General features: G+C 42.1%; 1 protein-coding gene across 2 annotated transcripts in view; it reads left to right on the forward strand.

The window, feature by feature from the left end:
- Positions 1-22,443, forward strand: part of EGFL6 (EGF like domain multiple 6) — a 58,993-nt gene extending 36,550 nt beyond the window's left edge. The window contains exons 7-12 of one of the 2 annotated variants that reach the window (XM_075999298.1): positions 1,107-1,229; positions 8,684-9,010; positions 10,396-10,476; positions 15,505-15,591; positions 18,582-18,847; positions 21,775-22,443. In XM_075999298.1, coding sequence (XP_075855413.1) covers positions 1,107-1,229; positions 8,684-9,010; positions 10,396-10,476; positions 15,505-15,591; positions 18,582-18,847; positions 21,775-21,885 — 995 coding nt within the window. In that variant the 3' untranslated portion in view covers positions 21,886-22,443. Of the gene's footprint in view, positions 1-1,106; positions 1,230-8,683; positions 9,011-10,395; positions 10,477-15,489; positions 15,592-18,581; positions 18,848-21,774 lie in introns of both variants that reach the window. The other variant, XM_012784813.2, reaches the window with a different exon arrangement.
- The last annotated feature ends 5,411 nt before the right edge of the window (positions 22,444-27,854 follow it).

The following is a 27,854-nucleotide window of genomic DNA, read 5'->3' on the forward strand; positions in this document are numbered from 1 at the left end:
GTATTTGGGGAGCCCTTGGATGCATTCCCATCGCTCCTGATATAATGTAGGATGGAGCCTGTCCTATAGGGAAGAGAAATTCAGGCAGCCTATAGATTCCTAGTCACATAACATGTATAACAAAGGTGTGTGCATGGCATGGAAAATTAACACTTGGGGGGAAAAATTGGATTTATTTTTTTTCAACCCTACACTTAGGGCTTCCCAGGATACATGTTGTGTAATCACATTGGGGCAACACTCAATTACTGGGCTTTGAACCATCTTGTGAAGCCTCCACAGCTCTTCCCTCAAATCTCAAACAAAAAGACCATTCTAGAGAGGCTTATAAAGTCCACTTCCCTCATGTGCTTAGACCCCATATCTTCCTGCAGACCCATCCAGCCCTGTAGTCCGATGATGCTGTGTTACAGTGTATAATCTGTTTCACAGGACAGGGTAGAATCCACATGGAAAGCTTCAAAAAGTGATTAAGAGTAGCATCTGAGCTCCCTTTGTGGCCAAATTAAAAACAACAGGCTATTTTGTGTGCATATGTCTCCAAATGCATAGATAGAAAATGGGATGTTGAATAGGGCAGACAACCCTCTTACTTGGATGGAGTTTGGCAATTTCTCCTCCTCTAAATCCAGCAGAGGAGCTCAGACCAGCCTGACCCTTTTTCCTGGCAGTCTTTGGACACAATGCCCATGCCTGTGAGTCCAGATGATGTCAGTGGTCCCTGGCTGATCTTGTCTTTTGTTTGTTGAGTTTTAAGCCCTTCCAAATAGTGAATTGATCTTCTGATGTTGTTATTTAGTTCTAACATAGGCAGATGAAAAGGTAAGAGAAAAGCCTAAACATCTTACAGAGTTCCTTGGCATTGATAATGAACTTGCTGTTGGGGCAAGGGGAGCTGCAGACACACTCCCCAGGTACCAATCGTCAAGCAAAGCCAGGGCCTCCACCAATGTGCCTGGAGTCTCGAACACCTGTCAGCTCTCAGGCAACATTTGGTTTGTTGGGAGCGTTGAGTAGTTGGCCCTGGAGTTGCTCACGTATAAGGGATGGTCTTTCAGTAAGCTCTTTTACCACAAAGTTGTTCACTGGCATGCTCATATTTTTAGATACAGATGAATGTGCTATGGAAACCCATGTGTGCAGCTTCCACGCCAATTGCCTCAACACCCATGGATCCTTCAAGTGTAAATGCAAGCATGGATATAAAGGCAATGGACTGCACTGTTCTGGTAAGTAGCATTTGGTCATGGTGTCGTAGCTATTCCGAATAAAGCATTCTCTCCATATGGCTTTCCTCCCTTTGTTTCTCCCTTTCTCGCTCTCCTGCTGTCTCTTGCTCTCACTCTGGATGTGTGCAATGTTTGAATTGAACTCTGCCTCAGCCTTGTCTTCTTTGCTAATTGGACCACATCTCTAATACTCCCTGAAGTTGTAGGCACTGAACTTAAAGAACAACAAGAGTACTTAATATTTTTCTGATCACAACTAACTTTCAAATACTGAAAATAAGATTTCAAGTCAAAAGACACTGAGCAAATGTATCTGTAAGGATAAACTAGGTTATGGTGCAGCACTAAGCAATCCTAAAATGTCAGTGGCTTAAAACCACAAAGGTTTTTGGCCATGTGAATCAGGACTTTTTCCAGAACACACAACTGAAACAAACTATGATGATCGTGACCTCACTTAATTTGTCATCCTCAAGCCTAGATTCACTTGGTTTAATGTGTAGCAAAAAGTTCCATTGTTCTTACTGGTGAATTCTTTAATGCTTATGTGTGCAAACTTTAAATGTGTGAATCAGATGTATACATAAAATAAAATCACTGCTATTAACAATTAAAACAATAAAGGTTTCTCACTCATGCTATGTCCAAAGAGAGTTTTCAGGGGGTTTCTTCTCAATATAGTCCCTTAAGGACAAAGGCTGACAGAAGCCCCACCATCTTATGTTACCACGGTATCAACCCCAGGCCTTAGGGCTTGTCACAGCAGGGAAGGAGGCATGGACAGCCATGTACCAGCTCTTAATTAATTCATCTTGGGCCAGGCGCAGTGGCTCACGCCTGTAATCCTAGCACTCTGGGAGGCCGAAGCAGGCGGATTGCTTGAGGTCAGGAGTTCGAAACCAGCCTGAGCAAGAGCGAGACCCCATCTCTACTATAAATAAAAAAGAAATTAATTGGCCAACTAATATATATAGAAAACATTAGCTAGGCATGGTGGCACATGCCTGTAGTCCCAGCCACTTGGGAGGCTGAGGCAGCAGGATTGCTTGAGCCCAGGAGATTGAGGTTGCTGTGAGTCAGGCTGACGCCACGGCACTCACTCTAGCCTGGGCAACACAGTGAGACTCTGTCTCAAAAAAATAATAATAATAATTAATTCAGCTTGGAAGTGTCTAACTTCAAGGGGCAAAAAATAATAATAATCCTGCTGTGTGCCCCAAAGGAGAAAAAACTAGATATCTCGGTGAATATCTAAAATGGCTGCCAAGGCAAGTCAGCTATGATTACAGTGCAGTCACTCCCCTGGTAAATAGTGTCTTACAATGTTTCAAGTCATCCAGGCTATGTCCCTTTTAGCTGGCTCATCATGTGACCAGACTTGCCGTCTCCCCCGACTCAGCTCACTCATATACCCCTTAGCAGAGTCCCCACAAGTTCAAGAAATATGGCTGCAAGTTGTGCCCTGACCTACAGCACATTCCATGCCCCCATGTGGCCAGTGCTCCTGATGACACAAATGGCTGTAAGAGTGTCCACTCAGCCACGCAAAAATAAACTCTATGTACCATGATAGACATTTAGTGGCATAAAAGGTTCACAGCACCCCAGTGGACTATGATTGAGCACCACTGAACAAGAATGTGTACAAAAGAATATAACCAAATGAGTTTGGAAATCAAATTCTATGAAGAACCACCAAAAGAACAGGGCAGCATTTAGTCTGGATTAAAAAAAGAGTATGGAAAAGCATACTTGTGCTTGTAAATATTTCAAGAAATGTGGCTTCCCCAAGCAGACTAAGTCCAGTGGTGGTTACATTCTCTCTCTTTTTTGTAATTTTTAAAAATGACTGCTAGATAGGTATCTAAGAGCAGAGCAGGGAACCTCACAGAGTGAGGACATCTCACTGTCCCAAGCTCTCAGGCAGGGGCTCTGGGTGAGTTTCCTGCATTGGGCTGACATGGGATTAAATGACCACTCAGTCTCTAGCAACTCGGTGCTGTGTTTTTTTTTTTTTTTTTTTTTTTGAGATGAGTCTCGCTTTGTTGCCCAGGCTAGAGTGAGTGCCGTGGCGTCAGCCTAGCTCACAGTAACCTCAATCTCCTGGGCTCAAGCAATCCTTCTGCCTCAGCCTCCCGAGTAGCTGGGACTACAGGCATGCACCACCATGCCTGGCTAATTTTTTCTATTATATTATTTGGCCAATTAATTTCTTTCCATTTATAGTAGAGACAGGGTCTCGCTATTGCTCAGGCTGGTTTCGAACTCCTGACCTCGCACAATCCACCCACCTTGGCCTCCCAGAGTGCTAGGATTACAGGCGTGTGAGCCACTGAGCCGGCCTGCTGTGGTTTCTTAGCCAATGTTGTCCTTCTGAAACTTTACTCAGAGAGAGAGAGAGAGAGAGAGATTGGCTGTCTGTGTAGGGCTGTGCATGGATGATTTCAAGAGAGGGACGAATCATTTGATCCCCTTGAAAGAATCAGCTTTCCATACTGCATGCGTGCTCAAGGGACGCATGCCCAGTACTCCTTCATACCATCAAAATTGAACACGTATGTTCCAAGTTGGGAAGGCCTGAATTTAAATCTTAGCTTTGCCCCATACTGGCTATGACCTTTAGCAAATTTCTTAACCTCTCTAAGCTCAGTTTTCTCCTATCCAAAATGGAGCTCGTGGTAGTCCTGTGGTGGCTGCTTGTCCTGGGCCAGGCCACAGTGCCTTGGAGCTCCTTAATTCCAACGAGACGGGTAGACGAGTCCATGCACATCCCTAGCCTCAGTGCAGTGGACTCTGCATTGTGGCCTCGGGGCTTTCTGTGGAAGGCTGCCCAGCCCCCTGCAGGTGCAACGCAGAGATGGGGGAAGTTAACACCCCTCGAGATAACCCTCAACCAGTGGGGGACAGGAGTGTTCTGATAAATACCCCAGCTTCCCCTCCACAGGGTGGGACAGGTCTGAGGTGTGTGTGTTCTGCATTGGTTTCCAGATGTCTCCAGCGGGACTGAGCCTCAGTTGCCCACAGTGACTACCTGCCCATCATGGCACCATCTTTGGTATTTCTCTCTTCCTGTCTCGCTGGCCCCTCTCCCCCACTTCCGCCTCCCAGAATCATGTCCCAAACAAATCACCTTCACCCAAATCCTTGTCCCAGTCCCTGCCACACTAAGACAAATACCTCTTTCAGAGGTTCATGATGAGGTTTAAATGAGGGACTCTAGGTAGAGAATTGAGTTCTTCTGGGCACGTAGTAGATGCCCAATAAAGTTAGCTGTGGCTGTTACTGTTATTACTATCATTTCAGTCAGCCATTGGGTAAGGGCCAGCTACTCTCTACTCTGAAATTTTATAAAGGTAAATGTAAAACTGCTGTGCACACAAAAACGAAGCCTCGGGAAAACACCTGTTTCAATAAGTGGGCAACTCACCTCATACCCACCCTTCCACCCCCAGGCCTAAGAATTGAAGGCCCAAAGTAAACCTGGAGTCATTTTCCTTCCTCATCATATGATCTCCTTGAAACCACAGTGTGTTTTTAATGTCCAATGACGGCAACATCTTTAAGTGTGCAATTGGGTAGTTGTTTGCAGCCTGTGTTTTCTGTATTGTAACCCAGTGCTTTGAAATTATAAATCCTACCCTAACATAAACATTTCTTATGTCAAGAAAACTTCTGTTTTTCTTTGACCATTGAACTTTAAGTATATTTTAGGGTAAAACAAATTTTTCTTTATTCTTTGAAACCTGAAACTCATCTCGCTGTTCTATTTGCTATCTGAAAATTATGCATTTTGTTATCCATTCTGGAGCTGAATTATTTTTTTAGTCTTTCATTGGAATGTTTATTTAAAGGAGAAAACTATCTTTGGATCATTCACTATGTTACTTGTTCAGATCTTTTCATTTTGCTTTAACTCTCTGTAAAATAAACAGCCATGCTTCTATTGAATATTGATCTTAACGAAGTCTTAGTACCCATTGCTTAAGGATGGCCAAAAATCCACTCTTATATACACAGAAAAGTCATAAAAACAAAAGTGAGAGAATCACATCTAGTTAGCATTCAGCATTATGAAATATGATAGTGCAAAATGCATTCATATGCACATGAGTTGCTATTGTATAATATAGGACATTGATATAGCAACTTTTGAGTCCATTGTTTTGAAAAGTTTAGCCTCTACATTGCAATGTGGAAAAGGAGTTAGTAGGCTATCTTTCCACACCATCGGTACCCAAAGGACGGAGCACCCTAGATGTAGATGTGTGTATTTTTTACCCTTCCAGCCCAGAATATATTAAATGCTCAATAAGCATGCGGTAGTAGTAGGAATAATCGTAGCAAAGGCTTCTTTACCAAAGTTTAGTTGTTCCTTTTGAAAAGCAGCTTCTTTAGTCATTAAAAATATGCTTATGGCTTAATTCAATTTACATAGAGCATATTCAAGGAAACAGATTTTGGTACAACCAGGCCATCTCAATTGTTTTTGCTTCAATTATACCATCAACATTAGAAATGTGAAGGTATGGGCTAGGAATTTTTTTTTAACTCCATAAAAGATTTGAAACATTCTGGTAATGAATTCTAAAAATAATAGCAAACACATGCCAAGTATGTGCCAAGCACTGATCTTAGTAATTGATATATATTTATTCACTCATTTAAAGCTCAGAAAATCCTGGTGTTATCCCAATTTTGTAAGTGGGGAGACTGAGGCAAAATAGAAGTTAATTACTGATGTGAGAACTTATGCCTAGGAGATGTGGGAGCCAGGAGTGAGACCCAGGAAAGGGCTTCAGGACTGTGTGCTCAACCACTGGATAGGTGGGTTCATGATTGAGCACTAGTCCTCTATGCTGGGGACCTCTCCTGGCTCAGCTTTTGTTCCATCCTAGCCCCTTCCTGTTTCTTGAGTCCCACAGTACAATACATTCCTCATCCCCGGTTAAGCCTCTCCTCCCAGGACTGTGTCCCAGGCTCAGATTAGCAGACCATTTGTCCTCCCAGATGATAGATCATCTGATGAACTAAGCACAGGTGACCAAATGTCAAAGTCATATTCCTCTGGGGTCAGATATTCTTACCTAATATTGATCTTCTATAAATAAAGTCTTATCCCAAAAATATAAAACTAGAATTAGGATTTTCAGGCAGGTGGAAGTTTTTGACAAAGTGGATATTTAAAGGAATCTCAAGTCCCTCCTAAGAGAAATTGTCAACTTCATCTACAAAAGACTGGCCTGTGAACCTGAAGACTTTGGAATTCCCTATTTTTATGTCTCAGTACCCCAAACGTGCCAAAGACCCCCCCTACTGCAACTTCCTCCCACATTTTTATATTCTCCAAAGATGATAGAATAATCAAGAAATTTTTAGGAGAAAGCAATCATCAGTAATGTCAAATATGAAACAGCAATACCTAGATAAAACCAAATCTAGCTATGCATATGCATATCTTCAGACTGCATCTTCATCCTTGCCCAGCTTTTTCTCTTTACCTATGAAGGGAGTGAAATTATCAACACTACTAAGATTATGATGGTTCCGGTTTTTTTTTTTTTTCTTTTCAATAAGAAAATTTGAAACTTCAAAGCAGAAACTAAAAGCAGATGTTTAGGTTTGCATGGTATGGGTTGAAACCCTTTCCTTCTTATTTATTAAAGGTCCTTAGTTTTATGTTAGTGATTGCATAAAGGAAATTTACAGGCCATAGAGGTTTCCTGTTCATTTTTCTTGCTGGGTACTGGTAAAAGATTCAGGTAACCATAGACAGAATTACACATTGGAGCCTCCAAAGGAAAGTCTATATATGATTAGCACATACAATCAAGACTTACCATGCAACCTCTGGCAAAGGAGCTGAAACAGGCCATCTAAAGGTCAGAAAAATGAGTAATGATGCATTACCTGTATTAGTTCTAGTTGGTTCCATACCTATAACTACAGGCTGTCAGAGTGATAAATAACTAGGATGTTTCATTGAAATGAGAAATGTTGCCTTTTTGTCATACTAGCCTTAGATTGATTTCAAAGTAAAAGCAATGGATTAATTAAGGGCATATATATTTTCAAAGCATTATTTCTCCTTTTGATTACCCAAAATATTGTAGAATTCTCCTTGTTTATTTTTCTACTACTTTGACACAGATTGAATCAGCCAAATGATGAAGGAACAAAGCAGGAGAAGAGGTTAAAACATTGCCAGGAACAATATTCTAATAAAATCCCAATCCAATTTCTTTTTATAGTATTTGTTTTAGGCATCAAAATTAATGTCTATTTCCTTATTTCATTTCCCTCTAAACTATATCCAAGTAATAAAATTGAGTGAATTGATTCAAGTATTATTAGACCTTTTCTTGCTTATTCTTGTACCAATACATACCTAGATAGCTTATAATAAGACTATATAGTTTTAAAAATCAGTATTTTTAATTCTTTAATTAATTACTTTTTTATATCAGTTGAATATTCCCAATTATTATGAATATATCCCTGGAAAGGGGTATCTTTGGATTGTAGATCTCAAGGAATTTGAACCAGTCTGGAAAAAAAAGTAGCTCTTAACCTTAAAGCAGAAATTAACCTAACATGGAAACAGGACTAGAAAAAGTCATTCATATGCTGAACCCTCAAACTGTAGCTCTATCTTTAGCCAGCTGAGTGACTTTGGGAAAGTCACTTAATAGCACCCAGTTGCCCTATCTACAAGATAAGAGTATTGGGCTAAATAATCTTTTTTTCTACCTCTTGAGTTCTTTAACACTGTCATTTTCCCCCCAAGGGTCATTGATCCACTGGGGTATAGGAAGACTCAATCTAGGGGTATATTTTTAAAAGCAATTTAATTTAAATTAAATTTAAATTAAATATAGAAGCTTCTCTAAAAATAGTCAATAAATAAAATCATTTAGCTTTAGATAGTGATTGAGGCAAAGAAATTCAAAGGAGAGAGAAAAGGGGGAAGGAAAATAAGATTTGAGTACAATGAACCATAAGTCATCATTTTTGTAGGTCACAAAGGGCCCATTATTAGCAATTTATATGGTTCAACCTAATGCCATAGCTGTAATCTTTGAACATTAAATTTCAACAAATCTATAGGGCTACCTGGACAATACCAATTTACGGGAATAGCAGTATGAAAGCAGAAATATTAGAGGACCCTGGCAACTCCATCACTTTGGGATCTGTAGCGCAACTGGGTAGTAGTAAGTATTTCACTGAAGTAATCTCTGAAGCAAAAACAAAAGCATATCCTCTAACAAAAGGTAGGTGGGATAACTACCATAGTATCAGAACTGCTTAAAACAGATGCAAATATAGTTCTTCCTAAAATATCATTCTGGAAGCATTCACTTACTGTACTTTAGCACTTTAAAAATGCTCCATTTTTGTGAGTGATCTAATTATCAGCCAATCTGGAACTTTTTGCCTCTTATTGTCCATTTTAGCTATCCCTGAAAATTCTGTGAAGGAAGTCTTCGGACCACCTGGTACCATCAAAGACAGACTCAAGAAGTTGCTTGTTCACAAAAATGGCATGAAAAAGAAGGTAAAAGTTAAAAACGTCCCCCCAGAACACGCTGGGACTCCCACCCCTAAGGTTAACTTGCAGCCCATCAGCTATGAAGAGAGTGTTTCCAAAGACGGGAGCTCTCCTGGAGGAAGAAAAAGGAATGGGGAGAGAAGGAAAGTGGAGTTTGAGGAGGAGAAGAGTAGAGAGAAAGCCCTGAAGAACAACGCAGAGCAGGAGCGAAGGCTTCGAGGAGATGTGTTTTGTGAGTGTCACTTTTGTTATTTTATACATTTTATGAAAAATAAGTTGGGATGTCTCGTGACAAATGAAAAGATGAAAAGCCAGTGACACGCCTTAAGTAAAATGGGTTGGGCCTTGAGTCCTAAGAAGCGGCCGTCTCCGTAAGCTCTAAAAGCTAACTCCTTCTGTAAATGCCCAATCAAACCTGCCACTCTGGGGACTGAGGAGGGGAAGTCCTGGAGGGGTTCCTATTCGACACACACCCTCTCTTCCCACTCCCAGCTGAGGAAGCCCATTTGTCCTGCAAGCACAGTTGTCCAGCAGCTGAGCTCTTCACGTGGCACACCCCCACATCACAGGGACTGTCACCACATGAATCTGCCAAGCTCTACCTTTTTCACTTCTCAAAGGCACTTTTCACAGCCCTACTCCAGGAAAAGGGACCCCCACAGTTCTGTGGTTATGATTTGAAAAGCCAAAAGAGGCCAGGCGCGTTGGCTCACGCCTGTAATCCTAGCACTCTGGGAGGCCGAGGCGGGAGGATCGCTCAAAGTCAGGAGTTCGAAACCAGCCTGAGCAAGACCCCGTCTCTACTAAAAATAGAAAGAAATTTGCTGGACATCTAAAAATATATAGAAAATATTAGGTGGTCGTGGTAGTGCACACCTGTAGTTCCAGCTACTTAGGAGGCTGAGGCAGAAGGATTGCTTGAGCCCAGGAGTTGGAGGTTGCCATGAGCTAGGCTGACGCCACAGCACTCGAGCCTGGGCAGCAGAGCGAGACTCTGTCTCAAAAAAAAAAAAACAAAAGAAGAAAAAAGAAAAGCCAGAAGAGACAATTGTAGGGGGGAAATTCTATAGTAGGGCTTAAGTTTTCTGTGTGAACTAGAGAACTGCCATATCCCCCTTTTCACTGGCTACTGGAACCCACCACAAGGCTCAGCGCCTCTGGGATGGTTTCTGTATTAACCCTCCCTAAAACCCCACACTGTGACCTTCCAATTGATTTTTGCTGGGCATTTCTTGCTGCCTCTATATTTTCCTCATACAAGTGCCAGTTGGGTTCAACCAAAGGAAATATAGATACAAGCTCACCCATCAAAGACCTAGCTTACAAATGACATCATATCCCTCAATAGAGAGTAAATCTCAAGAAAGCATATTTCCCAAACGTGGTGAGAATGGACGTGTCAGTAATGTGAAGGCTTAGTTTACCAAAGGGAACATCTGGAAAAGATATTCTAGATGAGGAAACTCGAACCACTGTCAATGACTTGGAAACACTACTCCAAGATATTCTGTAATTAGAATATATGCTAAAACCTTGTTGGTTCAGCCATTTGATTCGTTCCTTTTGAGCATGTGGGGTTTTAGATTTTTTCTTAACTGATCAAGTGTTCTTTATTAGCCCCTAAGGTGAATGAAGCGGGTGAATTTGGTCTGGGTCTATTCCAAGGAAAAGCGTTGATTTCTAAACAGAAACGCAAAGGTAAATAATGCTTTTCTGCCAGGTATGTGCTCTCTCATGGTGTCCCATGTCATTTTCATTTCTTCATAGGATAAGACGATTGTTTATGAACAGGGGTCCTCAAACTTTTTAAACAGGGGGCCAGTTCACTGTCCCTCAGACCGTTGGAGGGCCAGACTATAGTTTAAAAAAAACTATGAACAAATTCCTATGCACACTGCACATATCTTATTTTGAAGTAAAAAAAACAAACGGACAAAAACACCTGCATGTGGCCCGCCGGCCGTAGTTTGAGGACGCCTGGTTTATGAATCACTGCTTCATTGATAAACTCCCAAGGGAAAAATTGTCACATCATGATACACGGTGCTCATATTTAAATAGTAGGTCTTGTGTGATTGTACGAATGATTACAATATAGTAAGGCTTCTGCTCTCTGCCACTCCCAGCTGACACTGAGAGTGAAGGGTCAAGGCAGACTGGATGCGTGGAGACGGGAGAAAATGACTCCCATTTGCTTCAACTCTAATGTCTGAGAACGCACAACCTGAAAATCACCATGTCCTAAAATCTGGCTCAAAGTGCTTGTAACAAACAAGCACAAATCCTCAGTGGCCTAATGCTTCTGAGTCTATGCATTGGCTGGGCAGTTCTGCCTGTCTGAGCTGGGCTGGCTGGGTTCACCCACGTGTCTGCAGTCAGCTAAGGGTTTGCTTTGTAACTTTGCTGATCTTAGCTGTGCTGTCACATGCCTGGGGCCTCAGTTGGGATAATTGGACTCATTCAGCTCTGCTTCGTGTGGTCTCTCTTCCTCTAACAGGCTAAGGTTTGGCTCTCTTTCCAAGAAAGAGCAGGGGCATACCAGACCTTTTTGAGGTCCAGGCCCAGAACTGGCATAGTATCATTTCTGCCATATTCTACTGGCCAAGGCAAGTCACAGGGCCAGATTAAAGGAAAGAGAAGGAGTTGCAAAGTTATATGCAAAGAGTGTGGATACAGGGAGGGATAAAAATTGAGACCATTTTTGTGATCAATCCACCAAAGCCGCATAATCTGGAATTTCTTGGAGATGATCCCTAATTCCTCAAGAGTTTATTTAGAACATTCACGACCCATGACAGATTGTATGTGTGGGCTCTCTACTCAGACCTCAGGATCCAACTCCACTATGAGGACAGTGCCTCTCTGGTTCAGTGTTCCTAATATGATCTGGGAAGCTTCTAGTAAAAACTATTTAAATCTAGTAACCCATGACCCAGCTCCTATAGGCACTTTGGTTTCCTCCATATTTCTCTTAAGTGTTCTACTTTTTAAATTTATTTTCATTAAACATCTTATTGCCCATTTTCCTGGTTAGGAGAAAAATGTTTCATAGTTCAAGGGATAAGCTATATTCTCCAGGTGCTCAAAAGTTCTGCCCCAGATCTGCTTCCCACTTGCTAAGTGATATAAAGGAATTAGTTGACTCCTTTTTGGATCCCCAAACCACTAGATTTCTTATTTTACTTTTTCTTCCATAATCCTTAATGAAACACAGAAAGTTTAAAATTTCATACATGGGCATATGACCCTGTGGTGTCATTAGTGCTTGAGTAAGTAAGGTGCCCTGGAGAGCTCAGTCCCGATCAGAAGACTCAGGTATACACTCCAGCTCTTCCACGAGCTGTTTGCCTTGGGCACATCACTTAGACTTGTGGTTCCTCTCTGCTTTCACACATAAAGTTGGAATAAGAGCAATCCTCCCCTCTTAGGTGCTGTCTTAGGCTGCATTCCCCAGAAACAGACCCCAAGAAGAATTTGTATGCAAGTGGTTTTTACAGGAGGTAATCCCAGGAAATGGTGATTGGGGAGTGAGGAAGTGAGATGGGGAGAGAAGGAGGCAGTAAAGGGTGTGTTATCAGGCAAGTTTCCACTGTGGGCAGCTAGAGTTCAGTGCCACTGGGGGACCTCCAGGAAACAGTGAAGAACACATGGATCAGAATTATCCTACTGGAGGAGTAAGGAAGCTGCAGTATATGTACATCAACTCCCATCTGACATTAACTAAAGGCTGCTCCCAGGCAGGTGCTAATTCCCTGGTGCTCCTGGCCTGCCATGAAAGCAGGGAAGGGCATCACTGTGGCTACTGGACCTCTATTCCACTTGGACCCGCTGCAAGACAGGAGGGAACCTAAATTCCAGTCTGACTTCAGTGCATGTCCAATTACAGCACTTAGTGGTCCTCCCTAAAGGCAAGGTGGTGGAGGTATCTATCCACCAACTCCTGCCTGTCACTGGTTGAGTGCTTTCCCTGGGAAAATAACCCCCCAGCACTCTAGCCTACCTGGCTTGGACCCAGCATGCTCCAGCCAGAAAACACCTTCATGCAGAGAGTTGTGGGTGTGTGCAGTAGAAAGCCATAAGCCATATGCAGGGGGACGTAAGTACTGGTAGATATTGGTGCGGCACCAGCAGCATCTGCCTCAAGGCTGGCATGGATTAAATCAGAGAATATATTTGAAAGCACTCGGCCAGGCACGGTGGCTCACACCTGTAATCCTAGTACTCTGGGAGGCCAAGGCAGGAGAATTGCTTGAGCTCAGGAGTTCAAGACCAGCCTGAGCAAGAGTGAGACCTCATCTCTATTAAAAATAGAAAAATTAGCTGGGCATGGTGGTGCATGCACCTGTAGTCCTAGCTACTCAGGAGGCTGAGACAGGAGGATCACTTGAGCCCAGGAGTTTGAAGTTGCTGTGAGCTACAATGACACCACTGCACTCTACCCAGGGCAACAGAGTGAGACTCTGTCTCAAAAAAGGAGAAATTGAACCCCCCTCCTCACTCCCTGCCTTTATAAAAAAAATTTTAAAAAATAAATGAAAGCACTTTGTAAACCATGAAGTGTTATGCAAATGAAATAGTGTGCTCATGAGACCCAAGCCTTGAGTTTTTTCTGTTAATGGAGTCGTTTGCTGTATATTCTCCCATTGTCCCAGTTTACATGGCCCACCTCCCATGTGTTGAGGAAAATGGGGGAGTTTGGGCCAAATGTGCCACCACGGTTATAAACCAATTGAAAAATTAATGTTACACTATTTGTGGATTACTAACATCAACTTCTCAAACTAGTAATTGCACTCATGAAAGAATATTGAAGTCTGGAAACAAATATTACTTGGTATTGTTTCATTTTAAAGCTCAGACTAGAAATAAAATATCTTTGCTGCCATAGAGGAAAATAGGGGGTTCAGAAGAAAGGAAAGTGAGGAAAGGGGCAGTGTGTTCCTGCCAGCTTAGGATACGTGCAGGACGGACAGCCTGGGGCTGCAGTGTGATTTGGGATTCGGGTCCAACCCTAGCACTCACTGTCTGCAGAACTTGGACAAATCACTTACGAGCCTCAGTTTTACTTTCCTGAAAATGAGTCTGATGCTAGACTTTTTTGATGATGGAAAGTATGTGAAAATATTTGGCAAATTGAAACGAGTCTGAATCAGCTTCTGCCACTTCCCTTTTTAGCTTTGTCCCTTTTCTTGGCCATTCCTTTATTCCTCAGCGTAAGAACTGAAGCAACATCAGAGCAGAGGTTAGCCTTAGTTATAAATCAGAAATATCCCAATTCCCCGTCTTTCACAGTGGCATTTTTTGTTAGCTGCATTAGGGGTCAGCAAACCTTTTTTCTGTAAGGGGCCAGATAGTAAATATTTCAGGCTTTTTGGGCTATATAGTCACTTTCGCAACTACTCAGCCCTGTCATTGTAGCTCAAACACGGCCATAGATGACATGTGAATAATTGGGCCTGGTGTTTTTCAATAAAACTTTACAAAAACAGGCAGTGGGCCAGGGTGTTAGTTTGCTGTAAAAGTAACCAGAGGCACTGGTTCAAAACTTACACCAGCTGAATCAACTCTTACATTTCTCTGACACATGGAAACAAGGCAGTCACGAGCCATTTAGAAACTGGCAGCGGGTCAGCTTATTTGATTCAACATGCTGGTGGCAAATTTCTACCTGGAATGTTGGAATCATGAGACAAAGGAAGTTTTGTCACTTGTTGTCTCATTTGTACCTGCAGGATTCTAATTTATGGAGGTGACTGAGTGACAGCATGGAGAGGCGAATGCCATTGAAAGGATAATTTATTGCTGGCATTTCCCAAGAAAAAAGGCATGCCATGCCACGAAGGGCCTTGGAGGAAGAAGTGGCAGGTTTGGGTCAGGAGGCAGAAGGAGGGGTGAGCCTAGGACATAGCCTTTATCGGGGTTCTTGGAGGAAAGCAAGGCAGAGCAGGGCTAACAGCTTAGGATTGGATGTTTTGAATAATTCTGGCACGCTTTGGAGCATAGGAGCTGTCCCTAACTCTCTGGTACTTGGCTCTGAGTTGATTTAGGGCAGGGGACTTATTGGCTTTTTGTGTGAGAATGAGACGAAGGCAGTGGCTGGCTGGCATGCTGGAGGCATGCTTCCTGGTGAGTTGTTTGCTGCTCTAGGAATTAGCTAACCCTGGGATGGGTGGTCCCTCCCCAGGTCTGGAAGGTTCCCTAAGATGTCAAAACATCATAAAATACAGCAAATATGGTTAATACCCTTACATACTAACTTACTGTTGGTCAGTCATGGACTACATGAAATTTCATATTCCACAAAGCATCTAGAAAGTTCTGGCAAGGTCTTCACTAGTTCATTTGGGTAGGAGAGATTTTATTTTCTGGCCTGAATTTTATAAACAATTGCTTATATTCCCTGTCTCACTTTGTACATGGAGATCTTGCTCATTACTTATTTTTAAAAAAGTGTTTTTGTTTTTTAACAAAATTTGTTCAGAATAGCTTCACAGATTTAACTAGACACAGGGTATCTGGTTTGACACTATCCCTAAGGGCATTTTAGTTGCCATAACTTGTACTCTATACAATTGAAAACATGGTATTGCCTTCCAAAGCTCCAAATATAGACTTCTTTCTAATGTTCTTAGTGGTTAAGAAATGTACTGTTTTCTCTTCTTCTTCTTTTTTTTTCTTTTTCTTTTTTTTTTTTTTTTTTTTTTTTACCAGATTTAAATGTCTCAGTTGACTGTAGCTTTGATCATGGGAACTGTGACTGGAAACAGGATAGAGAAGATGATTTTGACTGGAATCCTGCTGATCGAGATAATGGTATTAATATTTCGATTTGACTATTTCATGTTCTACAACACGGTGGAGGTACAGAAGGCTCTCCAGTGATGGAGGGTTGTTAATCCTGTCACTGGTTAGATCGGGGTTGTTGGCCACCTTATACCTTCCAGGGTCTCCCCTGATGAATGATAACTTGGCCCAGCATATATTCTCCTCCTGAATCCCTCTCCTTCAGACACACCCTGACAAAGGATGTGTCAGCAAACCCCTTCCATACTCACGCTCTGCTGCTCAGAGAGAGATGCCGAGATGTGTATGAAGTTTGGGAGTGTTGGGAAAAGGTAAAAAGAAGTTATTCCCTTTACCTAGCTTACCAGCCATGGCACTCTGTAGTTTGTATTTTGTTTTGGGGAGGATATAAATCTTAAAAGGAAATATGGCCTCCACCTAAGCCTAGAGTTTTAGTAGTGTCACCCCTCAAAGTGTTATCAAAACTATAAGGGGGTTTTGGCCTAGGTCCAGCTGCTTGCCACACAAAAATCTAATTATTCAGACAATTAGGATTGCCAAGGAAGGAAGGAATTTTTTAACATGAAGGATGTTCTGTCAGGAGAACAGAGAATCAGCCTCAAATCCCTCTCCCCAACTAACAGAGAGTATGGGCTTTTAAAGAAGGAACTGCATGCATTAGGGCAGGTTGTGGGGAATGGTGAGTCTTGGCATCAGGAAATCTGCCTAGGGGCCTTCAGAGTCTCACTCCTTATCTTGCAGAAGTTCCACCATTTCTGGGAAACAACTCAGAAAAGTCAAGTAGTTAGTTAAAAGTTTTAGGGTTCTGGTCATCATGCCCTATTGGCCTGTGCATCTAAACCATGGGAAGGAGAGGATTATAAAAAGCATACAGGGGTCATTGAAATTTATTCATAGAGCTGGTTACAAAAGCATCAAAACCATAATGAGCATCAAGGCAATGACCTGAACTCCTGGACTGACCTTTGAAGGTCTGACCATGGTCCTGGACTGACCATTGCTTGAAGATTTCTTTCCAGCCTCCTGACTTGGATTTTTCTCACCCACAGCTCTGAGCTGCAGATTCCCTGCCCTTTCCATTGCCTGTTTAAACACTATGGAAGGACCCTAGCTTTCCCCTGAGGTAGAGCCTTTGGCTTGCAGATTCCTTTTGGAACACAAATTGAATCCCTATCTCCTGAAGGCTGACTATATAATTAAAGACAACCGTTACACCTTCAGGGACTCCAGTTCCTTACCAACCAAATTATTTCTTTGGGGATGTACAGGCTCTACTCTCAGTTAAAAAATCCTTCCTCTAGAACCTTCCTCTAGACAAATTTCTCTGCAATATCTTTCCTTTCAAGCCTTCACATGCAAACAGGAAACCTGGATATCCCCTAACAAGAATTCCTTTTAGAACAGGGTAGAGGCCTTTCCAAAATAAAAAAATAGTAATAATAATAATAAAAGAACAGGGTAGAGGGGATACATCTCACACAGCAGTTGTGTGAGTGGGACTATAGCTAAAGATTCAGGGCAAGTAAAGGGCAAGTTTAACCAGACCGGAGACAATGCATCTTTGGAGAAGCTATCTTGTTTATAACCAACCTGAGTTTCTCCTTTATTCTATCATGGCGTCTCTAAATTTGTGTCTACAAGACTATATCACATTGGGAGCCCCTGGATTATTCCAGGATCTTGACAGCTCACACAGTCACTCAGTAATGTCTTACATGGAGATTTTCATCAATGGGAAGTCCCCTGTTTATGAACACCCAATTCACAAATGACCCTGGAGTTTTCAGCTTCTGCATCATTCAAATTGTACCGCTCTCCTCCTGTACCTCCACCAGATCTCTAAGTGGGCTTGTCTCTCCCTACAGAGTTAAATATAAAAAAGAAGCATAGGATGAGTTAGCATTATTAGAGGGATAAAACCTCTAAGATAGCTCAAAGCGGGCTTTATCTGGGAAAGAAGGAGAAACCTGTCAAAGTGAATCACAGAAGAGTGTAGCTGATAGAGTTACCAGATAAAGTATAGGATGCCTAAATTTCAGATAAGCAATAAATACTTTTTAGTATTTTTAGACATGTTGTTTATCCGAAATCCAAACTCCGCTGGGAATCCTGTACTTTTATTTGCTGAATCTGGCCACCCTACTAGCTGGGGAGGAAGACCAGACAGTCTCTGGATCCAGTAAAAACAAAGGTAATGTTAGCTGGATTCTGCAAGTGTCTCCAGGAATTGCACTAGCAGAAGACTCCACCCATTCCCAGGTGTCTTTCCCCTGGCTTCTATGGGAATTCCTCCCTCTTATTGACTTCTTCAGACCCTAGTCTGTGAGAGTTTTTACCCAAGTTCATCAAAGCCACAAACAGAAGATTGGACATGAGCAAAAGTACACTACCACAGGTTAAAAGATACTTAGAAGATTTGCAGGAGTAGGAGATGTGTTCCTGTCATCCTAAATCAGAACTCAGAGTAATATATTACACATGGTTTTTGAGCTTAGTGAAACCACTGGTACAAAGGCAGATATGTTGTGGATTAAACACCACCCTATGGATCCACCTAAGGAGCTGGCCATCCATCATACCTGTCATTGATTCAGTGGGGAAATGCATTCCAAGGTTCAAACCAAAGTGGAAATGAAGTTCTGGAACAAAAGTTATCCATCGGCTGCAGGTTACCTGCAGTGCTGAAGGATTATTTAATTCAATTCTTACCTCCTATCTGCTACTGCTCAGCTTTGTGAATGTGGACAAATTCCTCAGTTTCTCTGACCATCAGTTTAATTCTCTATATAACATAGGATTTCACCTGTGTGATCCCTAAAATACATTTTAGCATGAAAATTTTGTTCCTATGTTTGAAATGACAAAGACTTCAGCTTTCCCTGTAGGAAACTATTGTTTGCTTTTTTATAGCTATTTTATACTATCATATTTTATACTAATATAAACAAACCCTTTACAAGGGCCTCATTAACTGTGCTTTTTTTTTTCTTATCTTAAAGCTGTTGGCTATTATATGGCAGTTCCGGCCTTGGAAGGTCGCAAGAGAGACATTGGCCGATTGAAACTTCTCCTCCCCGACCTGGAGCCCGAAAGCAACCTCTGTTTGCTCTTTGATTACCGGCTGACCGGAGACAAAGTAGGGAAACTTCGAGTGTTTCTGAAAAACAGTAATGATGCCCTGGCATGGGAGAAGACCAGAAGTGATGATGAAGGGTGGAAGAAGGGGAAAATTCAGTTGTATCAAGGAACTGATTCTACCAAAATTGTAAGTGGAGAACAATTATTAAACTCGATATTTACATTCTTTTTCAATGACTTAAAACACTTACTGAATTACCCAGGCATCAGGAATACAAAGATGAACAAAACTTTTTTCCCTGCACTTAAAGAGCCTACATGCTGGAGCAAAATAGGCCAGGAGATTCAGCAGCACAACCAATGACGAAATTTGTCAGGTGCATGCCCATCACGTCCTGTGGAAATGACCTGTTTGTATGTCAGGCTCCTTGCCCCAACTTCCTCCTAAACCAGGATATACATTCCTTAATACGTAAAAGAAGGACTTACAGAACTAAGAAAACTTGTTATATTCAAAATTATGGTTTATATAGATTAAACTCAGCAAAGGGAAAAGGCACATGGGGCAGAATCCAGCAGAGACCAGGTATAAGCTTGTAGTTTTCCTCTTCCAGTAGAGTCATAGGGGTAGCTCTTAATTCTCCCAGCAACTGAGTATGACAACACTCACAAAATATTGCTCCCCACCCCAGGAAGCTCATTTATGCCTTGGTGTCCAAGGTTTTTGTTGGAGGTCAGTCTGCCCACATGACCACCTGTGTGGTTGACTATAGTTATCCTGTCTCCAGCCTCTTCAGAGTTCAGATTGATACTATGTGACCCAAATCCTTATCATAAATCATATTGTTAGCATAAGCTATCTGGCATGGCCCAAGGCCTCAGCTAAATAAAAACACTTGTAGTCAGGTAGGATATTCCAAGGGTTTAGAGGTTATCTCCTAGGAGCCAATTAAGAACCAAACCTTCCTTTGGAATATGCAGGGTTTGGTCAACCCAGACCTGCTGAGTTAATCTTTTATTGCACAGTGGGTTTAATAAAGGAAAAGGAAACAGAGTTTTAACAGAAAGTTGGTCAATGGGATGAAACACGGAAAAAGAACAAATACGATAAGAATGACAAGAATCTATTGAATTTGACCATCAGAAAAGTGGCTGGTGACCTTTGCAGGAGTTATTTCTTTGGACAGAAAGGGCCAAAGGTCACACTATGAAAAGATGAAGAGAAAAGGGATCAGAGCCTGGAGGTAGCCACCGTGGACCCTCGTGAAAAGTTTGGTCAATGTGGGAAGGCAAAAGATAGGGTGAAATCTAGAGTGATGTACGTGAAGAGGTGATAATAGGAAGAACAATTAGTAGATCCATGCATTGGAATTCTATTTATACTTTGCTTGTGAAAAGTGATAATTAATGTGAATGAAATCCTATTTCTCGGTAATAGGCATCAAACTAGAAAGCCTAGTCCCTAGTGTCACGCATTAAATTTAACATCTTTTCATTTATTTGTCACACTTTAGTTAAAGCAGAACATCTTATTTAAGACATGACTGTAAATAAAAGTAAATGTTTGGTGCCAGTTAATGAATTTCCTAACCACACTTCCTCTTGTAAAAGCAGCCAGTGCTTGTTTAGGACTGATACATGTGTTAAATCAGTTTATTCTCATTGCAGTACATTTAAATAGATTCAAATCCAATCCACATGTTTATCTTGTATTTGTGGCATGGTTTGGGGACTGTGGCACTGAGCCATGCTATATATGGATGACATGCCCTGTAGAGAATTGAAATATGCCTCTGCAGAGAACTCATAATTATTTCCACGTTGACTGAATTAATGTGCTGGGGAATATTTTTTATATAACATGGTAGCTTACGGAGAGGGTATACCACCAAAACAGTGATTAATTAAAATGCACAGTTTTGAAAACATGCCCCAAAGAGCCTGGCCGGCAATCACACTATAACACAACAGTGCTATATGAAGAGGGATGCTCAGACCAGGCCCTGAATTCTTCAATCGCAGGGGAATCCCTGATATGGGCATTGGAAAGGGTAGAAGATTACTACTCCAGACTACAGCATATATTCCACTTAAGCAATGTCATATTGTCCCTGGATATTTGTGACAGATGTAACTCTTGCTCCACAAACTTGGAAATAGACAATAAGTCCCATTGCTTTCAAATTATATCTGAATCCAAAGCCCCATCTCATCCAAAGCTTCATTAGGCTGGGGATGGGGGAAAATTCACTCTCAGCTATTTGCTCATGCTGAGTTGGGGGGGAGGGAGCCCCTCTCTAGGGTAGCCTGAGCTTCTGGAAGGCTAAAAGTGACCCAGATATTAAGAGAGAGGAGCACATCTTCACTTCTTCATGGGGGCCATGGATTTCCACATTTTCTATACCTAAGTGGCCCTTGAAGTCACTCATCTCTTCAACTTCCATGCCAGGCCAGGACATAGAAACCTTTACTGAGGCTGGAGTCTTGTTGCTGAGAATCCAGTCTTGATCGGAGCTCTGCCAGTGAGCAGCAGTGGTATGGCTTCGTAGGCCTGGAGAATCTCACTTCTCCTCCCACTGCTTCTCCTTCTATGAAACATTTTTCAACACATGAAAACAATGACATCCCAGATGATCTCCAAATACATAAACTGATATTTTAAGAAAAGTGGTTATACTACTACAAAATGCCAAAGTTTAAATATATCAAAATAATTCCCTTTTATCTATATAGTTCTATATTATATGTTCATGGGGAATATTAAATTTCTTCTAACCTGGTTTTTATAAATAAAGCCATATAATTTTTTTTGGTTTTGCTTTACTTTTCTTTGAGTAGGAATTCCAAAATTTACTTTTAAACCTTACTCAGACTTATGGGGCTTTTCAGAAGCCTTTAGGTGTTGCTGTGACCCTGTTTTCTCTGAACATAACTATCTCAGTGTGGGCCCTTGGCATCTGGAAAGCAATATTTTACTATATATTCAATGTCAAAGCTGGATTCTATGCAATAGGGACACATGAATTTAGTCCTTGTTAATAACTACTAAATAGTTTGATTATATCATTGTTTTGAATACTTCGAAGTAATTTTTTATTTCCTCTCCATTATTAGATCATTTTTGAAGCGGAACGTGGCAAGGGTAAAACCGGCGAAATCGCAGTGGACGGCGTCTTGCTTGTTTCAGGCTCTTGTCCAGATGGCCTTATACCTATGATCAATTGAATGTTATCATCTTTATATTTGGCTCTTTATGTCAGTTCCCTGTTTTTTGATGTTGCATCATAGGACTCTCTATTTTAGAAATATTAATACAAGCTGAAAAATTATAATGTACCAACAGAAATATTATTGTAAGATGCCTTTCTTTTATAACATGTGCCAATATTTGCTTTAAATATAGTACCACCGTGTCTTCTCATTCATATCTTATTTTTTCCATATTATATTATAAAATGTAGAAATGCCACTTCATCTTCCCTCCCCAGTATATCTGCTTTGTCTACATGAATTGATGAACTGCTCTATATAACATTTCTGGAATAACAACAAAAAAATATGCACAGAGAAATGTTTAACTGTTTGACTTTTATGACACTGCTTGGAAACTAATGACATCAAAGATAGACTTTTGCTTAAGTGGCTTAGCTTGATCTGTCATCGCCAAGCTTGTATATTTAAAGTCTTTGCAATAATAATATCGAAATAATTGCCTTTGTGTCTTGGTTTAATTTTTCTAAGTAGGAAAATATGTTGTTGATTCTGTGTTTACTTCTGTGTATGATTATTTGCTTTCCTGAAAAATGTAGTTTTCATTCTTTTCTCTGTGGAAATACTTTATATTCTTAGAAATTCTTAAAAGTACTTTCTAGAATGGGAAAATATGACTGCTTTATTGGACCTCATAATGGCAATGCAGGTTAGCATATTGTTGAACTCAAGGCCCCAGAGAACTACCTAAAATCAAGTTAGCAGGTTGAAGGACTCAGACAAAGACTGATGTCTTCTTTTCTATTTCCCTTTCTTTCCAAATTCGAAAAGAGCTTTGTGTGTGAATCCTAAGTATATTCCTTGAAGGTGAAATTATATTCTGTGTAAGATTCTGAGTCAGAAACAGATCCAAGATAGCTCCCAAACAGAAGTTTCCCCCGATACTTGCTCCTTAAAGCAATTAGGCGTTGAGCCATGGGAGGAAGGAAAGAGAGAAGGTGGTCCACTTGCTAATATTTAAAATGTATAGTCTCACTCTTAAAGGTCTTTTTTTTAATACTGAAACCCTTAGTAATCTTTCTATAACAACGTTCTCTTTAATAAAACCAACATCCACAATATTTTAAGATGGTGGGGTTCCATACTGTTTTCCTATAGAGTGAGGGAGTTTTGGCATACAAAGCTTATACAGGACTGTAGAGGTATCTGTTAGGGAAACTACTAGTTATAGAAACCCCAAAAATAGTGTTCCTGGTGAGACCAGATGAAGGACTGCCCAGCTAAGGCAAATCAGCCCACAGAATCATAAGAGAAAATAAAATGGTTGTTTTACGCCACTACATGCTGGGATGGTTTGTTACACAGCAAAAGTTAACTGATACAGGTGATTTCTAATACTGTGGTAGAACTTAAAGAAGACTCCCTATGTCTTCTGTGACTGAGGACATTCTAGAGCACAGCTGTGGCTTAGAATAAGGGAAGATAGAGGGGAGACCTTACAGTGAAGGACAGTGCTCCAGTAATCCAGGTTAAAGAAAGGAATGTTGAACCAGAAATGATATAAGGAGGCCTAAGAATCATGCTACATATAGACAGGAAATGAATGCACAAAGCTGAGTTAAGATGAATAATAATATTTCATGTTTCTGTAATATCTGTAGCAGAAACTGCTAGTTGCCTACCCAATATCTTTTCTCACCTTTTTCCTTCAGGGTATAAGCACATATAAATATATTTTTTAGAGGGTGGACAATGTGCTCAGCCAGAGCATTGCATTTCCCAGCCTCTCTTCCAGATGCAGGGCACCCTGAGACGTGAGCTGAAGTCATTAGTGGGGCTTCCAGGAAGGATCCTTAAAGGAAGCTTGCAGCTGGCAGTACCCCTCTGCCGTTTCTCTTCCTCCTTCTTCCTGCTTGCAATGCAGTTGTAAAGGCAGGAGCTCTGTGAGTCACCTCATAATCAGGAGGGTAAGGGCCCCATTCTATGGAGAAATAGACAGTGGGAGGAAGCCTGGCCTCTGGTGATGTCATGGAGTCCCTACCCTGTCCCAGACTGGTTGCTGCTGGACATTTTATTAAGTCAGAGAAATATAAGCCATTCCTTGCTCTATCTAGGATTGCAAACAGAGCACAGTCCAGACCCAGGTAGGTGATCACCCTCCTTGATCCCTAGCAGCTGCCTCTGCCATTTCCACCACAAGACCATAGTCTTGGGGACTAACTTCTTGGACCATTCAATACCAACATATTGTTGTGAATTCCAGTCAACAGCCTATAGTGTCATGAGGCTCTAGCCTGCACCGGCACTGAATCATACTTAGATTCCTTTGCAGAACCCAAGGGCAGCTAATTCAGCCATGACTCCCATATCTGTTGTCCCCAGCCACCACTCAACATGTTGAACCCCTCTTATGTCACCCACCATCTCCGTCCGTCATCCCCACACTGTTCAGGCTCCCTCCTCTTGACGCCAACCCCTACTATTCCAGTCCCCCATCATATTAATGCATATTCCATTGTCTGATAAACAACCCCCTTCCATCTTCATTCATGCCAAAGGTCTCTTCCTCCATCTCTCAAGCTTAGCTGAAACTGGACCCTCTCCCCCTGCAGCCTTAGCAAATGAGAGCCACTCTTCTTCCCACACTCCGCACATGGCAGGATCTGGAGTTGAGGGGGGCATTCTCCTGGCTGCAATTCACTCTTATTCACAGTCTTGTTTCTCTACTCCAATGTAAAAGTCGCTGTTCCATGGAGATGCAGTTAAATATTCTACAGCCCTACGTCTTTCCTAGCCATCGTCATCAACCAGAGTAGTGATATCTATGCAAATGCCCGCCCAAGGTCCTAGCCTCACAATTCTTCACCTCCTCTACCCCAGTCACTGTCACCTCATCCTCAGTCACCACACCATGGCCACCCTGGACTTGATCATTGCCTCTGAAATCTTGAACTCCAACATCCTACTGAGCTGCCTGTCTTTCTCCTCTTCTTACTCCCCCTACACTTACTCTTTGGCCCCTTTGAAACCCCCATTCCCTTGACGTCTCCATTTTCTCTCCATCTCTTTCTCCCCTGACTTTCTTCTCTAATAAAATATAATCTAGACTCTAAAACCCATCATCTCTTTACAGACACTCTTGTCAATGTCCCTCAAGGCCCAGGCTTTTGTGTCCTTCCACCACCACCACCAGGCAGAGGCCCCCATCAACCCAGCTGCCTTCTTTGCTCTATTGTGTCTCCAGGCTGCTAAACAGAGTTAGAGAAAATTACACAACTATGCAGACCTGTCCTTCAAGCAAACCATGATCTTCTACAAACCTTAGTGCTGCCCAAGTTATTAATACTTCCCACTGAGGAGTGTTTGCTTGTTTGCTTGAATACACTAGACGACATTCACCAGGATGTCCCCACGTTCTCCAGCCTTATGGGTTTATACTCACATATTGAAATAATAATGGCATAAGCCGCCATTTTTGCCTCCTCTCTAAGGCTAAATGTTAGTGGCTGACTAAAGCCCTGAGTTGAGGATTCTGAGACTGCATCTGAGCCTTTATTATGGCAAGGAGGGGTACTGAATGATGCTGTTTGGGGTTCTCAACAGCAAGGAGGTAGGCACCTGTCAGCAGATGTGACCCACGTGGCATGATTCTCCCTTACCTGTTCCACAGGCTGTGCCGCTCACTACCTCTGGAGGAGTGAAAAAATAAACTTAAGAGACCAGGCCTCACTGTTTCAGGCTATGTGGTCCTCGGCCTGCAAGGATCCTCTCCTAATAGTTCACAAGGAGACAGCAGTGTCCAGCCACGTGACCAAGGAGGAGGGCTACTACTCCCTCCTCAGAACACCACCTCTTCAGGCTTCCCCAGACTGAAGGCCAAGGAAGTGGCCATGGAAGTGACCCAAAGCTGTGCAGAGTAGGGAACCCTGGGAGGCTTAGACCTTTGGTTAAGTAACTCACTCCTGGAACAAAGAACCCTGAGTCATGTTGCTATAATCTTAACACTGGCCTCAGAACTTTGTCACATCTAAAAAAAAGAAGAAGAAGAAAAAAAGAAACACCCTTGAATGTCCCTCCATTATCTCTAAAGACCAAAGTGGGGAGGTGATACTTGAGCACTGGCCCCATACAGAGTCCTTGAGGATTTACTGTTTAAGAAAACAAGGAGTCACTTGGAAATTTGAGCACTTCCTGGATGTTTGACAATAGTAAGCAGTATTTTTAGGTGTGATAATGGTACTGTGATTCTGCTTTTTTAAAAGAAAGAATTGTTTCCTTTAGAGGTACACACTGAAATATTTACAGATGAAATGACATGATGTCTGGGATTTGCTTCAAAATAACATGGGGGAGAGGGAAGTCCATGGGGGTGTCTAGAACAGAAAATGATTAACTTTTCCTGGCATGAACTATACAGTAAATATTTCAGGCTTTGTTGGCTAGACATCTCTGTCGCCACTACTCAACCCTGCCATTGAAGCACAAAAGACACCATGGACAATACTCAAACAAATGGGACTGACTGTGTTCTAATAAAACTTTATTTTAAAACATGCAGCTGGCCAGATTTGGCCCAGAGGTTGTATTAACAGTTTCCCCACTTCTGATCTAGAGGAAACAAGATAAGCTATGAGTTATCAATGGCTGATAAGTGATGAGTATGAGTATATGGGATTTGATAATACTAACTGGTCTGCTTTTTTATATGCTTGAAATTCTCCACAATACAATGTTAAAAAAAAAAAAAAAGGAAATTGACCATACATTTTTTAAAAAAGATTACTATCACAAATGCTTTGTAAAAAAAGACATTTGGAGCCTGATGCATTAAACCTTCAGAAGTATGTAAAATGTTCTAGTAGTCCTGTAGCGATTCGGAGAATTGCTATGCCACTGGACTGCTCTTGGCCTTCAAAACCAAGATGGAGCCAGGAGCAGTAGGTTCCAGAGTGGCATTGCTACCACAGCTGCACAGTTCTGGGTAGGTCTGGGGGCTCAGGCTCACTACCCGTAAGAGGCATCCGTCTATGGGAGGGTCGCTTTGTGTCTCCAACAAGAGCATGGCCTCCCCTCCACTCCCTCCCACACATGGCAGAGCTCGATCGGAATGCCTGGGGATGTTACCTACCCTCTCTCTGCCTCAGATTTCCCAAAATGAGGATGGCAAGACTGAAGCCTACCTCAAACCAGATAAAAGACCCCATGGCACCATCAGGCCTGGACATGTCAGCTCTTGCTATGCAGATGTCATCTCACATGCTTCTCTTTCTCTTCTGTCCATTTGCAAGGGGAAAACACATGCCTTCCAAGGTTGTTGACTGAACACTAGCCCGAATTTTGCCCCAAAGGCTATGCACATACGTTTTCATTGTAGTAGATACTGCCGGGTTCCCCTCTGATGTGGTTCTACCATTCACAGGCCCACTAGCAGGGGAACGAGAGTGAGTATTTCCTCACCCCCTGCCAACACCTGATATTAGCAAACCACTGCAGATAATCGAACTGGGGGCAAAGGCTGGCTCCCTGCTGTTTTCATGCACACTCCTCTGATTTCAGGTAAGATTAAGCATCTCACCAGGTCCATTGGCTTGTTTGTACTTCCACTTTGTGACTCATGTCTTTTATCCTTGTGTCACCACCAGTGTTCTGAAGCCCAGTCCTGGCTCTTCCTCGCAGGCTCTGTTTTCCTGACCCAGCCTGTCGGGCCTCTGCCCGGTGTGTAGGTCCCTTCACATGTCTACCATCTGCTCTGGGGGCTCAAAAAAGACTACTTGTGGCCAGGAACGTCTCTCTTGTCCCTCCCTAAGAGAACTCAGGAGACTTTAGATCCTGTGTGGAGGGCCACCTCTTCTGTAAGATGACAGCTAGGACTTGGCGACCCCTCGTCCCCTCTTCTCAGGCACTTGAAGCCCCCCTGAGACTGCACCGACCTCTGACCTGGCCTGAGAGAGCCTTCATTTTTTTTTTTGTACTCTTTTTCTTGA

This window comes from Microcebus murinus, chromosome X (genome assembly GCF_040939455.1).
Source record: "Microcebus murinus isolate Inina chromosome X, M.murinus_Inina_mat1.0, whole genome shotgun sequence".
NCBI lineage: Eukaryota > Metazoa > Chordata > Mammalia > Primates > Cheirogaleidae > Microcebus > Microcebus murinus.